Source organism: Nilaparvata lugens, chromosome 14 (genome assembly GCF_014356525.2).
Source record: "Nilaparvata lugens isolate BPH chromosome 14, ASM1435652v1, whole genome shotgun sequence".
NCBI classification, from domain to species: domain Eukaryota; kingdom Metazoa; phylum Arthropoda; class Insecta; order Hemiptera; family Delphacidae; genus Nilaparvata; species Nilaparvata lugens.
In genome coordinates this window covers 8,569,378-8,587,216 of record NC_052517.1, presented here as the reverse complement: position 1 = coordinate 8,587,216, position 17,839 = coordinate 8,569,378, and the positions used below count along the sequence as shown (strand labels likewise).

General features: G+C 34.1%; 1 protein-coding gene across 1 annotated transcript in view; it reads right to left on the bottom strand.

Annotated features, from left to right (window-relative positions):
* Window positions 1-2,973: 2,973 nt before the first annotated feature.
* Window positions 2,974-17,839, bottom strand: part of LOC120354268 (putative mediator of RNA polymerase II transcription subunit 26) — a 161,377-nt gene continuing 146,511 nt past the window's right edge. Inside the window, exon 6 of the mRNA XM_039441162.1 lies at window positions 2,974-9,178. Coding sequence (XP_039297096.1) covers window positions 9,111-9,178 — 68 coding nt within the window. The 3' untranslated portion in view covers window positions 2,974-9,110. The remainder of the gene's footprint in view (window positions 9,179-17,839) is intronic.

Below are 17,839 nucleotides of genomic sequence, written 5' to 3'. Positions count from 1 at the left end.
GATAGTGTTTTAAAGTTTCCAAGTGTGTTCTAAATTTGATGTTCTAAGAATTTTATGTGGATCTTTTCTTAAAATATTTATTGTTATTTATGATTAACTTCTGAGACATATCTATGATAATCTTCAATTCTTCTTTTGAAATTAGAGTCCTTTAAGCTTCTTATGATTCAATCTAAAACGTTTTCAATGTAGAGCATACAAAGTAGGTTATTACCGAATTATCTATATCAGAGATAACTTTCTAAATTTAGTAATTTTATTATCGGTTTTCATGATGTAACTTCTTTTGTTCTATTAATTGTTGAATTTAACTGTAAGAGGTGACAATATAGTTGATATCTTCTCTCTATTTCGTTGTCTCTCTTGTCATTTCTGGATTCCCGTTCTCTAGCACTAGGCATGTTTAACAAGTATCCCTTTTATTAAGTTATATTGTGTGTGCTTCTAAATTCTAAATTCCAAATTAACTTTCAAAATTCATAGCACGGCACAATGATGATTTTCAAAATTGATTTTTTCCATTGTTTTTTGACATTCTGAACCTTATGGCTAAACTTGATGTCGCTGATAACGAATCTGCAATCAGAATTCCTCTATCTTGAAAAATAACGAAAAACCACAGCTGCTGATCATCCGGCAACCGTTAACAGTCATCCTGCAATGCGGCCGAAACACTTGCCATTCAGACAGGCATCTCAAATGTCAACTCAGCCAAGCTGTGCGAAACCAGCTTGCACTGCGGCGCTAGGTTAACGGTTCTCACGAAATTTGTAACAAAGTGGGTTTATGATATAAAATTCGATTTCACTAGGTCTCAACCCTGGGATAACTCACTGAAGGTCATTAAAAGGATAATTTATTGTTTGAAAAACAGCTGTAAATTTTGTAGTCTGTCGATAATGGAAGTAAGTGAGTGAGTGCGTGTGTGAGAGTGAGAAAAAAATTCTGACTCAGCAATTGAACTTTTGCATTCAATCCGCTAAACTCACAAGAAATTAATCGACATGATCAGCATATCGCTGGAAAAATTTCTCAACCGTTAATACTATTTACTTTTATTTTATTTGTATTTGTATAATTTTATTTGTATTTTTATTTGATTATATTACTCGTAGTTCTGTAAACAGTAGACCTCGCGCAGTTACAAACCATAGCCTCCTCTTATACTGTCCATCAGAGTTAGTGCTGTCTGTATGTTGTGTCGGCGAGATATCGGTGTGAAAACGGCTAATTACTTATGATTTTGGTGTATCAAAAATGCTAAAATCAAAAGCTAATCTTCTTTGAATAATACTGGCAACAGGTCAGCCCGAGTTGAAAACAGAGAAAGGTCAAGGAAAATACATCGTTACTAACTTTTGTTTTTTAATTGCATGCATTTAAAAGACCACATGACAGCTGATTTTTTGCTGAGTTACATTGAGATATTAATTGCATGCAATTAATAATCCACTTGACAGCTGATAAATTATGAATAATTCTATGATTCGATTTTATGGTGATATTGGCAAACGAAGAGACTTCTTCTCCTTTTGTATTATGCTTGGAATGCAAAATTTAAGAAAAAACCTTAGGTCTATATGAGTACATCGACGCAAAATTCAAAGAGGAATATACCTGTCAAATTTCATGAAAATCTATTGCCGCGTTTGATTTTATATTATGTAATAATTGAATGACAAAAGAGTCATGAAAAGCATGTTCGTTTTTCAATAAGAGGGAAACAGATATTCGATGTGCATGCTCTTACAAAATCGAGCTGTGTAAAAGTATTGAACCTCTAGAAAACTGAATATATATATTATTCTACCGTATGAATAATAAGAAATGTCGATGAGACTTGAAAGCTATGTTAGTTCTTGAGACAACGATTTATGAAGTTTCTCAATTCAACATTAAAAAGATCGGAAGAATAGATTTCTAGAGCACTAATGGCGTCACACCAACCTGCTGGTTTGGATTTGTTACTGCGCATCTTTTCATGATCATTACCGTACCTTGTATTAGATAATGTACTTAATATTTCAGATGTTCCTATTTCAATGTTACCTTAATATAAAGTGACTTCACTTTATATCTAAATATAGATGTATGTGTGTTTGATATTGAATTTGAATTCAAATAATTTGTGTGTTGGATTAGAATTAGAATATGATATTTTCTGTAACTATGATCAGTTGAATAGCAATAAAATAATATTAATTTATTCTTACTCTAGGTACATTGGAAGAGGCTATGGTTTATGATTGCACAATGTCTACTGTTCACAGAACTACTACACCTCCAATAATTGTATTTGACAAATAATCAATTTAATATGAGAAGCTATCAGTTGTATTCGAGAGAATAGTCATTTTTTGTGATTAATAAATCTCTCAAATACAATCACTATTCTCAATTACAAGTGTCCCAAGAAGAGGGTTACCCGTTTAATTTAATATTACAAGCTCATTCATGCACCAAACTTTTTGAAATTTTACACAGTTTACAAAGTAGGTTCTCTAACCACCATACAAACAAAAATGGCGGAATATTGAAAATTATACCAATTTATTAAGATTATTATAGTTGGAGAGCTGAAATATTCCTAGAACCCACTTTGTGAACTGCATAAATTGAAAATTATTCAATTTCACAGATATTTTGAATTTTAATGAATTGGTAAAGTTTTCAATATGCCGCTATTTTGTTTCTATGAAGGTTGGGGAGCTGAAATTTTCCAGATTATTTTGAAAACTTCTTTGTGAAATGTGTAGAATTTGAAAAAGTTGGGTGCATGAGTGGGCAAGTAGCCTAATATAAAATTTAACTTGTGATAAACCTCATCCTGGAACACGGTGTATATACATATTTTTCCTTTACTAGATCCAAAAGTAATTTTCATGAAATGTAGTAGCATGGCAAGAAAGATGATTGTGTGAAAAATTATTCCACAAATTATTCAATAATATTTTATTCAATTAAAGACACACACACACACAAAAAAAAATTATAATATACTTAACGATGCTACAACACATTTGAGAGCTAACTCAAATGGAAAATCAACTCAAACTTCTTATTTCCAATAATTATACAATCTTTCAATCCAAGATGAAACTAACATAGCATTGGAATTCAATAAATGAACAATACAATAAATTATTTTAAATTTATTTTCATCTAAAATTCAAAATTTTTAGTTTAGTCATTAGTTTTGAAGTGAAAATTGGACTTTTTGAAGTGAAAGTGAAATCTCAACCTTATTATTTTTTGAAACTTTTATTTGTAAAAATTTGGGAGGAGACAGTTTTGGGCTATGCCTGTTGTCTTCTCCCAAACATATTATATTTATTATAATTATTATTTGTAATAAATTGTCAATGAAATAAATAAATATATATATCCACTGAAAACAAATGACCCAATTCCAAACATAAAATTCTAAATTCTAAAATTTCAGATGAAACTCTAGCATAGCATTAAATTTCAATAACAAACTATTTCAAAATTCTTATTCATTCATCTACTGAAAGCAAATGACACAATTTCAAACATAATATCCTGAATTCTGAAATTTCAGATAAAAAACTAGTATTGCATTGAAATTCAATAATGAACAATACAAGAAATCATTTCAAAATTCATATTCATCTATCCACTGAAAACAAATGACCCAATTTCAAACATAAAATTCTAAAATTTTAGATGAGACTCTAGCATAGCATTTGAATCCAATAACAAACAATACAACAAATTATTTCAAAATTATTATTCATCTATCTACTGAGAACAAATGACCCAATTTCAAACACAAAATCCTAAATTCCAAAATTTCAGATGTAACTCTAGCATAGCATCAAAATTCAATAATAAGCAATACAACAAATTATTTCAAAATTTATATTCATCTATCTACTGAAAACAAATGACCCAATTTCAAACACAAAATTCTAAATTCTAAAATTTCAGATGAAACTGCATTAAAATTAAATAACAAATAATGCAACAAATTATTTCAAAATTGATTTCCATCCATCTACTGGAAACAAATGACCCAATTCCAAACATAAAATATTATTGATTATAGTTCATCACTGAAACCATATTACTGACAACTGGACAGATCTTAAGTTTTGGAAAATTGTCCTTATAGTGATATTCATATTATGAAGCCAGTGGGTTTTATAAAAATGCATTTTCAACGTTTTTCTGCTTCCACTGCCCTATATAGAAGATAGCTGTGATTCAAGCTATTCAGATATATAATATTTATTATTATTGATTGGTAATGGTTAATTTCAGCTGAAATATGTAATGTTTGTCAAGAAAATATATCTTCTCATAATTTAATAGTTCATTTTCATAATTGAAATTAAATATCATGGTAGGTAGTTCATTATCATTATATTTCTTGATATCCTGAGAACAATTTGGCAATCATAAGAGGGATAGAGCTGTCTGCTTTGTCCAATGACAGACAAGGATAGCAAACCAATGTTGATCAGGAGCTGACTTTATTGCATGACTCTCACTATACCGTAGGTGTCTACATAATAGCTACTTGTAACCTAGGCCACTATCACTCTTGATCAATATTCATTTTTTCTTCAATTTTTAATCGTACAAATCTAATTTTACAAGAAAAATAACAGAGGAAAAACAGATACAAGCAAAAAAGTATGAACAATATACTGTATTTGAGTTTCTCTTTTTTCAAATTTCCACAGTTTCTTCAAAGTTTTGATTCTTCCAATAGTTTTTTATTAAATAATTATAACAAAAAATTAATAAGTTAAAAAGAAATTGAAAAAATGTGTTTCTTCTGTTTTGGATTGCAAATAAGAGTATTATTCTGAAATGTGAAAGTTACAATATAGCTGCCGTTACACCAAAGTTACTAACAAAATGTTAACTTTCGGGGTATTCACAATGTTGGACCCTCACTTCCTCTTCGCAGAGCACAAGCTCTACCTCGGCTCTATGAAAGGATTTCGTACAATCATCTACTCCCAATCCATCAGGACATTCCGGATTTATATAGAAGGGAGCTGAAGTCCAGAAGGCCAGCGGTCAGGATGGCAGAGCAATTGAGAGATGAGAGGTTCTCTCTGAACAGAAGATGGTGAGAGGAGGTGCCCCCCGGAATACCGGAGAGCTATTTCTCATGCACACTAAGGCCTCCTTGATTCGAGCTCCCCCGGCACATCTGGGTGACACTCAAGAGGTTTCGAACCCAGCATGGGAGATGCAATGCATCATTTTTCAAATGAGGACTCACAGACTTCCCAGTATGCGACTGTGGGGCGATGGAGCAGACAGTGAACCACATTATATTTGAGTGTGAGAGACGTGCCTACCTGGGCGAGGCTAACGACTTCACTGCAGCCAGTCCCCAGTCATTTCATCCCTCGACGTGCCCTTATAAATGTTTGGAATTTTGAAAATTTTACAAAAGATGCCAGATGCTGGCTAAGTTGAGCTATCCCCTAAACTCCTGCTATTTACTAAGTCTGTGTTAACTCAATGCTATAGTGGTGCATTAGAAAAAAAATAGCGGACGAGATAGCAGATAGCGCAGGTTTGAGTCCGCTAACTCTAGCTAACTCTTTTAAAACGGCAGCCATATTTGTTTAGATCATATTTGGTAGCAAAAGTGAGGTAAAAAACTTTGAGTTACATGTACAAATTATCCGCTTGGACCGCGCAGGTTTGAGTTCGCTAACTCTTTCAAAACGGCAGCCATTTTTGTTTCGATCATATTTGATAGCAAAAGTGAGGTTAAAAACTTTACAAGAATGGAGTTATGGAGCTTTGGAGTTACACAAATTTTCGATTGGACTGCTATTGCAGTTACCTTATAGCAGTTGGTTTTAGATGGGGCGTTCACATTCCAGAGTTATCAAATAGCACTTTGGCTGGCTGAGACAACATTGTGAATACCTCTATCATAGATTCTATTAGATTGAACACAACTTATCATACATATGATACACATATGTAATTGTCAAGTTCCGTTCAAATTGATATAATCTATAACGATTAAGTTATCAACATTTTGTTAATAGCTTTGGTGTAAATGCAGCTCAATATTAGGCCTATATACATGGGCTACATTCTGGACTGTTGTAGAAATTAGAATTGGAACCGTTTGTGCTGAAGTCTGTGGCACTTTTCTGAGAGTTTTCTAATCCTGGATAATTGAGTAAAAATCAAATAATATACAATACAAGCAAAAGATAGCCTACAAATAAAATTGGTACATTTTTAAAAGTAAGATATGGTGTCCCCGTTCTTTAGTTAATAGAACCAAATCAGTAATATCAGTTGAAGGTGATAATTAAACAAGCTTATTGGATTTGTTTTTGCTATATAATATTACTATATGAATAGAAATAAGAATAAAAATCTCAGTACCTTTTTTTGAAATATTTATCACAACATGTTTCAATATTGATGCCATTTTCAAGTGATATGAAGTGAATCATACTTATTATAAATCATACTAGATTTTTATTTCTATTCCTATTTTTATTATTATATTATTATTGGTTCATGTATTGGTATCATTTTTATTATAGCCTATATAATAATTTATTGGATGAGCAAACAGGTAGTGCAATATTCAGAAACAAAATCAGCCAGGCCTACTAGCTACTGCCCAAAACTACTTTTACAGTATTTCTCAATTTTGTCACAAATAGTCCAAATATAAATCATCATCTGAAATTATTATTATTTGGATATATGATTCAGAATTGTATATTCAACAGTTTTCTGGTTGATGTATTCTCAGTATTTGAGTGAACATATGAATAATAAGAACTGGAGAATAACATGATACAGACTTATTGAAAGTAACTACAGTTACTGCCTATAGGCCTTGACTGTAATAATCAGAAGTATCTTCAAGAGTATAAAATAGGTATATATGTTTTAAATCAAAGGGATCCTGAACATTGTCTGTTGGTGAACTATATTGAAAAGAGATTCGAAATAATAAATGGGGGTTTCTTAATAAGGTTATCACTGAAAATTTATATTTACTCATCATCCAATCATCTAATTCATTATTACTCATTCTGAATTGGAGATTGAAAGATTCAAATAGAACATGTCCATGAACTTGCCTTGTTGCCTGTACAAAATCTATTGAATTTCATCAGCAAAGAGTTTAGTTTCATAAACCTTGTAGGCCTATATAAGTTAGATTTGGTTGGAAACTTTTTGTGTGTTATTATTGATCAAAAAAAATTTTCTGAACTTTTTCAAGTGAATTTTTTTTTCAAATGATGTCTCACAGTCAAAACGTTAAATTCTTGGAATAAGAATAGAGAAACAATAGCATAATAGCTTATGCTATTGTTTCTCTATGATATAGGCAAGATTAGTTAGTTGAATCTTGCAAGTTGAATACTGCTGGCACACAATCAGCTGATCGATACATGGTCGCAATCAGCTGATTGTTACAGGAAACACAAAATTCTTTTGAATAACTCTGTGATAAAGCATAGTTTATATGATGCAAATTGACGAGACAATTGTCATAAGGAAACTGACTTGCATAAAATTATTGGCTTCTTATAGACAACTGTCTCGACAATTGGCCGAAAATTCAACTGTCTCCGGGAGTAGACTGAGGACAACAGGCTGGGCCTAGCGAGCCCCTCACCACTCGGAATTTAAATTGTTGTGCCATTTGGCGCTGTATGAATGGTGTAGGCCGGTGCTCTGTCTTGTTTTAGGCCAGTTCAGTCAAAACAATCCATTGTGTGAGATGTTTTATAGGTTAGGTTAGACGTTTTCCAAAGTTCCAACGGGAATGGCACCTAAATGGGGGGACGATATGGATATTAAATTTCTTGACCTTTATCAAGATCAAAGAAGTTTATGGGATCAGAGAAACAAATTGTAGGCCTATAAGGATAAGAATGCACGGCAATTGCCAAAGCCATAAGCGTTCATGGTTTTGGTACAGCTGGAGTGAAAACTAAAATAAAATTGTTTCGTGGTACGTCTTGAAATGACCTTACTCAAAAAAAATCCTTGCATAGTTTAACATTCGTTTCAAGTCCTCATGGGACACAACAGTTGACAAGCATTTGGCCATGTTTTTGTCTTACACAGTTTTCGACTGTGGTGGCAATAGTTAGTGCTGTAGAAACATATTATCATACAGCTGGACTGGCCTTGGACAATTGGCAACCATGTGATGAAAATTATTATTGTTTGACTCGCCAATTGGCATTGTATAAACTATAGGCCTACTCTGTGCAAATCTTCTTCAGACTTGGAGGAGCTTCTAGTGGCGCAGAGAAATGGGGGGAGATCAATCAATTGCAGTGATGGATTGAGTCATAGGTGGGAGTGTGGCTGTCAATTTGTCAAATAGAGTCAGTCGAGTCTGTGATTGCAGAGAGGATACTTCCTAAGTTTAATATGAGCGCTTGAATACTCACTGGAAATTAGAGAACGCTGGCCAGTACACAACGGTAACATAGCCGCCGTTATATCCCTGCCACTGTTGTATGCCTTATGCCTTCTCTGCTGCACATGTCCATCCCAAGTCCGAAGTAAATTTGAACGGAGAATAGGCTTAACTGTGACCTTTGCTGATTGGTCCGATTGGTAGTGTGTATGTGAGAGAACGATGATCTACTGTCAAAAGCCCTACCCCAGATTGCTACCTCTAATTCAAAAATAAATTTTATGAATGCAAAATAGACAGCTTTTAAACCAGCAGTTCCAGTATTTCACCAAACTCATAGAAGTGATTTTTTTTTAGTTTTTCATTGCATAGAAATCAATAAGGAATTAGAATTGATGTAGGCCTATTCATCAATAAATATTTCAAATTACCAACAATTGCAATGCTTATAAATTATTTGATTCTTCTCTCTCGAAATAATATTATAGCTTACTGCAGGATAAAGTATATTACTGCATATTTGTGTGTTGAGAATAAGGATTTTCGATTGTGGTGCCAGTTGTCTCCATGTTCAGGATTTTCGATTGTGGTGCCAGTTGTCTCCATGTTCAGGATTTTCGATTGTGGTGCCAATTGTCTCCAAGTTGAGGATTTTCGATTGTGGTGCCAGTTGCCTCCAAGTTAATACCTATTTACAGCACATTCAGTGTTGTTGTCGTGAACTCCTAGGTCTTCGTACGTATCTGCTGCTTTTTAAATGAGTTGCCAATTCTGGGAAATAGAAAGTATAAAATATAGGCTATTGGAAGAAAAGAGAGAATTACATCAGGCTACATTACTCTTACTCTGTAATAATTTTTTTCCTTATCTCATATGCATACCTATACAATTCAGGTGAAGACAACATATAGACCAGTCACTAAATACATTGGTGCTTGCTTTAATTAATAGTGTAGTTCTTATTTTTAATATATTATTTTGATACATAAGGTAAGTCCAGAACCATTTTTTTCATGCAAAATTCCCTTGTGCTAGGTAAAGAGTGGCCCAAAAACGTCGTTTTTTTAGTTCATTTCTGATTATGACTCAGCTGTTGAACTTTTGTTATCATTCAATCAGGTACTTATTGCCGGTTGCAAAAAAGCTGGGTTATTTCCAATCCTGATTAACCCTCAACTACACGCTAGGCGCCTTATAATGATATTACACGTGTGCTGCACTGAATGCCGCTTTATTTAAAGTTATTTCATAGAAATTGAGCTGTACATGGATGATGAAAATGAGAAAAACTTCTTTGATATGATATTATTCAAATGGAAATTGAGAAAATTGTACATTGGTGAAATATAATTGTTGGTTTAGCAGAGAAAACAAGCTTTTATGAAAATACAAAATAATAATATTAGTATTTAAGGAGAAGTGGTTATCAACTTCAGCATTGAAGGAAAATAACATTTAAAAAGGATAATATAATAAAAAAATATCATTGAGTGCAATTGTGAATTTTATTTATCTTGCAAATGAGGTCTTCCCACTTCAACAGTCAGCTGCACACCGAAGAAATGCCCCCAGACTCCCACCAACACTGTCATCTACTACGGAAAGGTATGATGAAAGAAAACGTGGAAGCACTGGAAAATGGTAGCTATTGAAGCCACCTTAGAAAAACGAATATGCAGAAGTGTGGTACGCTATGCTGCTATGCGTGTAATTGAGGATTAATTCCAGTAGATCTTTTTTTTGGAATGGTCTTCTCTGATTTGTTTCACATTAAGTTAATCAGAATCAAAATTCAACCAGTTTCTGTGCAAATGGGTCTTTATGAGGGAAGTTTTTGCATTCCTGGGAATAGGTCTTTATTTACTGTGATTAGATAGAACATTTCTGTATAAATTAATGTTATTATAATTTCTTTTTATGCTTTTGTACTCCAGAGCGAAGCTCGGTCCCAGATTTTCATGATTATATAGAATAATTGAATTGAATCATCTCATTATTATTAAATTGATTTATGAAATTGATTAGGTAAATTATTTTTAAAAAATCTTCAATATCAATACATTGTAATATTACAATATTACAATACTTTTACACTTTTAGAATTTCAAATTGTGCGCTGTTAATGTAGATCGATTTTAATCGAACACAAAATATCGAACATCGATCTTTTCTTCAAACATTGATATTCGATATCAATTCATTAGTTATTTGGAAAAGATCCATTTTGGTTTAATAAATTATTAAAATACATTTGAGAAATATAAATTTATTATCAAAACTTAAAATTATATACAGCAATGACTTAGAACTGACCTAAATTAATTAAACTCTAGAATATGTGTTTTATTTGGTGCAGTTGGCAATGCAAAACTAATTGTTTTGCATATCCGTTTTCCTTTTAGACTTGCTCTCTCTTCTGCCATGAGATGGTCTCTTGAAATGTGCTCGTTGCAATGTCCTTTGATAAATTTATTCTAAAGTTTTATTTCTGCCAACTTCTTGAAACTTATATTAATTTTGTAGTAGGTGTAAACTCAGTGAAAGCAAAATATGCTATGTGTTCTTGTTTTTCTCTTGGTAATTTTTCTGTAATTCCTAATTTATAAGATGTCTTTCAATCTAACCTCCCGAGCACATTGTATGATTTTTCATGCATTAACGATAATTCTGGATTTTTGGTATGGTGTTTCTTTATTATTAGTATTATAAGGTTTGATTGTTTGTCATGTTCGAGCTCTGTAATATGCTTGAAGTGTTGCCTATTACATATTTCTCAGTTAGCCAAAATGCTTTCAAGTCATTATATTTTCCCTTCTCATATTAGAATTAGTTATGTTAGGATAAATTTATACAGGGCTACCTATGATTTATATAAAAGGAAACCGATGTCTTATCCAACACAAGTTCTGGCCCAACTGTCCAGTACAGTTTAATCACCGAAACACCCCAACATATTATTGTCTTTGTTACAGATAACTAAATAATCCTGGTTGTGGACAATTTTTATCATCATAAAAATAAATCAACAACTATTTTAGTTGTAGACAATATTTTACATCAGTAGTGAGAAGAGGGGCATTCTGGGACACCCTTGACCTTTTTTTTCGATGTTTAAGGTCACCAAACCTATGCTGGACCACCCAAACCTTGTTTCCAAAGAGCCCCTCCTGAAATTATTTATAACTGGAAAAAAATATTCTCTATTGCAATTGATATATTCTGATTATATGAAAAGTCCTTTGAAATTCTCTGATAACTATCTTTATTAACAAGATATTTCCATATAGGTAAGAAATTACCTTACCATACTTTCAACAAAGGCTGTTTCAACAACTTCCACTCCACCCTCCCTGTCACTAATGGCCATGCCCACCAATCAGCATTTTGGGCTTCCATGGGGGGACCTGTCACTCTAGCTCAAGATGTCCATGGGAGACCAGCCACTCTGGATCAAGATATCCATGGGTGGATGACCTGTCACTCTAGATCAAAATAGCATTCAGGATAGACATTTTCAATGACTCCATCTCCTCCTGTGACATGACTCATGCAATATAGACATTTTCAATGACTATACCACTCCTCCTGTCACTAATGAGCATGCTCACCAGTCTCTCTATCAGTATTCAACATGTCTGTATGGCAGGGTTGGGTCATCCACTCAGCTCCTCTCAGTGGTCAGTCAGTGACCAGTCAGTGTTCAATCACTGATCAGTCACTGTTCAGTCAGTGGTCAGTCAGTGTTCAGTCACTGTTCAGTCAGTGGCACTCAGCATCCTAATGTACTAATAGCTAAACTATATCTAAGGAGATGGTAATAAGTATATAGTTTGGGATACAATTAGTTCTTTATTGATCAACTCATCATCTATCTCATTCAAAAGTTTACTACAAACAGATATATCTCTGTTTTATAATCCAAGTTGTTCACTATATTGAGCATGCAGAAAAGTGATGTATCCATGATGTTTCTCCTTGGCCCCATGTCAAGCAGGTGATGTTCCAGGTAGTAGAATCCTTCTCCAGCACTAGTCCTTGGCAAGTCCTCCAAGAGAGTCCTCCAACAGTCACTGTTCAGTCGCACTCAGCAATTGGGGTGAGTCCAAGATGTATAGATAGCTGAGCTCAAACTCTCAGGCCTCAGAATATGTCCAGTATATACATCAAACAACGACATCTTTAGCCAATGTTGGAGGAGGTTGCTCCTACAATATTTGAGATTGCTAGGCTGAGCATGAAATCAAAAGGAGGCATAAAGAAATCATGCTGAGTGGATGGATTGCAGAAGAGAAATATGTGGAACACTTCAAACCTCTAGCTGAGCCACTAGCCAACCTAGTCGAAACTCCCCAACAGCTGCCAGTTCAACAGCCACAACTACCTCCATTAAGATCATTCAAGAAGCATCCCAGGTATTTAAAGCCTAGAATAAAAATGCACTCCAGGCATGTGAAGAGAAGGCAGAGACAATCCAAGCTACAGTTGCCATCATCAGAACATCGCCCATCCTCAGCAGAATCAACACATAGCATATATCCTACTCCACTGACAACACCAATTGTTAAACATGCCCCATATACAACGTGTGGACTTACTGGTGCAAGGAAAGCAAAACATAAGCTCCAACTCACCAGCATTGATGAAGAGTCATCAACATTTGAATCATATCAAACTGGAGAAGTTTCAAGTCCAATAGCAGGCACCTCAGGAGTTGGATAATAACTATGGAAAGCAAGAAAGCAGGCATTTGAAGAGGATGAGGGTAAGAAGTATAATATGAGTAGAGGATATGAGGATAGCAGTGATGAGAGTAGGGTGAAAAGGGGAACTCCAAATTCAAATCAGCTGTTTTGCCCCCCCCCCACATAACCACAAAATCTTTTCCCACCATAAGTGGGTGCATGTGCATGCTCAGTGTCACCCCACCCCAGTCCAAGTATTGATTTGATTTCAGACACAATTGTTGTGCATCTAATAGGATATTGAAATTGAATATTAATAAGTAGTAGCAGCAATCGAACACCAACACTATTGATTTCCTCCTTACCCAGTAAGGAAGCATTTTCTGTGTCACCCCAGTCCAAGTATTGATTTGATGTGAAGCGGGTTGCATAAACAAACCCCTGTTTCACTCATATTCTCTTGAGCAGTAAGTGGAGTAGGAAAAGAGAAGAGAGAGAGAGAGAGGGAGAGAAGAGAGAGAGAGAGAGACAATAAAATAATATATATTGGTTTAACACACACACACACAAAGTACATTTATATATACAATAGTTATTACATAAATCAATTACATATTCATATTTAATTTCAACATTGATTTTTTGATGTAGCCATGCAAAGAATGGACAATCTGCAATGAACATCTTTAGTTATGTCTATCAGCACCCAACAATGATGATGATGATGATGAAGACAAAGGCAAATCATTATTAACACTATTCCGCTGTGTTGTAGATGCAAGAAACTCTTGTATACATAGACATATTTCCTCCAATAATGTAAGTAAATGATGTTCTTCACAATAGACATGTGAAACTGAGCTACCACATTTCTTTAACAGTCCATCAAGGTTTGGTGGACTAAAATCAGAAGCATACTCACACAAAATATCAATAATTTGAACATAATCGTGAATTGTGTTTGAGAGAAACAAACCATCCAATTGTTTGTATAGGAGAGTCATTGTTTTAAACCCTTCAATTACATCAACAATAACTTTTTTAAAACTAGTGTAGGGTAGTAATTGCTGTTGACCTATTAGACCACGCTCCCCTCACTGCAGTCCATGTTTATATTGTAAACCATTATTATGATTGTTTTTACTTGTTGAAAAGTAGGTATTTGGATACAGTTGTTCAAAAAATAATGATTAGTCACTACACTTTGGTGTCCACTAACTTCATCACTTGTAGACTCTAGAATTACAAGTTCTTTTGCAACTAGTTCTCCATTATTGTCTTTAAATCCTTGAATGTCTATTATATATAAATCACTACTACTACTACAATTATTATGAGGTCTTCCACAAGCTAAATTAGATGTATCATGATGTGCAGGATCAATTGGAATTGCAGGTGATGATGGTGAAGAAGTTGAAGAAGAAGATGATGATGTTCCATTCATTAAATTTGTTGCATATGAAATTTCCATTGTGCTATGTGTAGTCACTTTCTTAATTAATTTGTCCAACATTATAATCTGTAGAGAACAAAAAACACCAGTCAGGGTCCAGGGCCCCGTACTTTACTTTAGCAAGATCAGATCTCTCATTTCCCACACAAACAACTTGCTGGCGATCGCCAAGGTACAAATCTAATCTTAATCTAAGAAGACTGAGGCTCCTTCCACTGACTCCATAATAAGCTAATTTTTCAAACAAAATATCATGATTCACGCAGTCAAATGCCTTGCTCAGGTCACAGAAGGCAGCCTGAGAAAAGCACCTGTTTTCAAAAGACTCAATTACAAATTTTATTAGTGCAGCAAAGGCGTCAGTAGTGTATCTTCCCTTCACAAAACCAAATTGATGCTCAGACAGTACCCCAAGATTTACTAAGTATTCATACACCTGTATATACATGACAATCTCTAGAACCTTGGAGAAGACAGGTACTATTTGGATGGGTCTATAACTGGAAGGTTCCTCTTTTGAGCCCTTCTTATGAACAGGAACAACTTTGGAGACTTTTAATACATTGGGGAAAACACCCTGTGTAATACACCTGTTTATACAAATGGTCAGTACTGGCACTACAGAGTGAGCAATAGTTTTGAGAAGACAGCTTGATAGACCATAGAAATCTTCACTCTTCGAAACTTTAAGATTATGAACCACTTTAAAAATCATCTCTTGACTCACCTCATGAAAAGAGAATAAGCTATTTTGCACTTTATTTACATTATCATTGAGCAATGCACTGGCTGTAATTGATGTCTTGTCGAGAAGATCGTGCACATCATCTACTGACTAAATGAAATAATTATTAAGTTTGTTTGGTTCAGGAGTAGATAAGTTTACAACATTTCACAGAGTTCGAGTGTGGAGTGTGAAGTACTGCATAATCACTCCAGTCTCCAAGGAAGAAAGGCGTGTGAAGAGCTACTAGTAGTAGTACGTCTGAGAGTTGGAGTCTAACCAGAGAGACATTTATACCGAGGGCATCACATCATTCATCAAATGTAAGTATGATACAATTTTTACTTTATTTTTCTAATCATGATTCTTCAAAACTTACTTCTTTCCTGATAAATTAATACTACAATGCACTCATTCCTAACAAATCAATAATATCTCGATCCTGATTAGGAATTACTTCTACAACAGAGTGCATATTGTACAATATCCAGCTTGTTTTTCCACAGCTTCTTCAACATTTTCCTTTTCTTTTCCACTATAGCTCATCTTTTTATATATACAAAACATGTATCACTTTTTTATGAGGATTTTCAGTAATATATTTGCAATATACACATTGCAGATATGACTTCTTGTGTAAAAAATACTCATTTATTGGAAAATAGTTTGCTCTATTGATAAATACCGAGAGCTTGAATGGTTCTGGACAATGGAAAGTTAAAACTTGTTCTTCATATTGTTGTAGAATATTATTATCATAATTCTCCCCTTCGCATGAAATATTATCTTGTTCGCGCCATCCACAATTTGGACTACATCGCTCATGTTCCTTACTAGGATCTTCTGTTGGCAACCAATTTTCTAAATATACTGAGCAAAACACACATTGAACAATGCCAGGTGCACGCACAAATTTAAAACCCTGTTTAGACATATCTTGTTGTGACAACAGACTTGATTCTAATTTCCAACGATTATCAAATGTTAATAACCTCAATCGTTTGTACATGAAAATCTGATCCTGAGATAACATGTTTGCACTGTACTTGCAGCTTGTCAAATCACAACTGATTTTAGATCAATGTTCACTTCTTGTTTTTATATCTGATTCTATGCCATAGTAATATATTCTTTGTTTGTTTTCAGCTCCTCGCTAGTAGCAGAGATGAACCACACCAGAGAATGCAGGGTCAGAGGCGTGAGTTCACATGCAAATCGCCATCGCATTTCCTTTGAAAACGTTGCTCCGGACATTGAAAAAGTACTTGAAAACTCAAAAGCTCGTGTTTTTGAGATAATAAGAGAACATGCTGCACGTTTCGAAGGAAATGTGAAATGGTTCTTAGTTTTAAATGTATAATTGTATAAGATGGTAGTTTTAGAATCAGAGGAATCTGAAGCTGTTTCATCCATTGTGAATCTGCATAGTTACTCGGCCATAGGCATGAACATGTTGGAGAACTATGATCAGTTGAACGAACATTTTATGTTAGCAGTTAGGAAAATTTTAAGTTCGTTGGATAACTTTGTTTGATTTGGTAGTGGGTGGGTGTTGAAGAAGATTAACCTGCTTGATGTAAATGTGATTAGATATAATCCAATATACACATCAAGCCGTTTTATTCAAACACCCCAGTTCATCAAAAATAAGACATGTGTTATCAATGTCAAGAATCTTTCTGATAAAAAGTGTTTTCTGTGGAGTGTTCTAGCCTATTTTCACCAGAAACCAAATAGGGGTTCGAAATTAACAGTGAAATATTTGAGCAAATTTGCTCACTGGCTGAACACTTGCAGAGTTAATTTCCCAACCACTGATTGCGACATAGAAAAATTTGTAATTCTTAATAGAGATATCACAATTCATGTTATCGCATATGACAACAAAAAGTTTTTCCCCCATCGAACAAGCATATTCTGTATGCGTAAATACCAAATTAATCTTTTAATGTTGAAAGGCAATGCAGGAAAAACACATTTTTGTTTAATTAACACCGTGAATGGGAAAAACGGATTGTTGCGTCTTCTTTCTCACCTATCGAAAAATACTCCTCAAGTAGATGTTTGTAATTTCTGTTTTCACAGATTCACATCAAACAAATCTAAAAATTGTGACAGGAAAGCAAATTTGATGAGACATCTAGAGCTTTGTTCAAAGTTCCAGTCTCAGAGAACTTTGTACCCAAAACAGGGTGAGACAATCAAATTTAAAAAACCCAGTTTGACTTTAAAGAAAAAGTGTACAATCTACGTGGATTTGGAAACATTTGTTGTGAATATGGATGGTAACAAATCTGATTGTGAGGATGTACCTATCACCAGGAGTTACACCAAGAAAACGGTGCGTCATATTCCGTGCTGGAATTGTTTCGTCATGATTGATGTGAATGGAGATATCGCGTATGGCCCAGTACTCTATAAATCAAGTAGTAATATCAATGAAAAGATCAAGGAGAAATTTCTCAAGGAAATAATCAAACTGGGTGATTTATTGAGTGTGGATATAAAATGCGAAATTCTGATGCAGCATTTAAGTGATCATAAGCAATGCAAATTTCAAAATGCTGATAAGT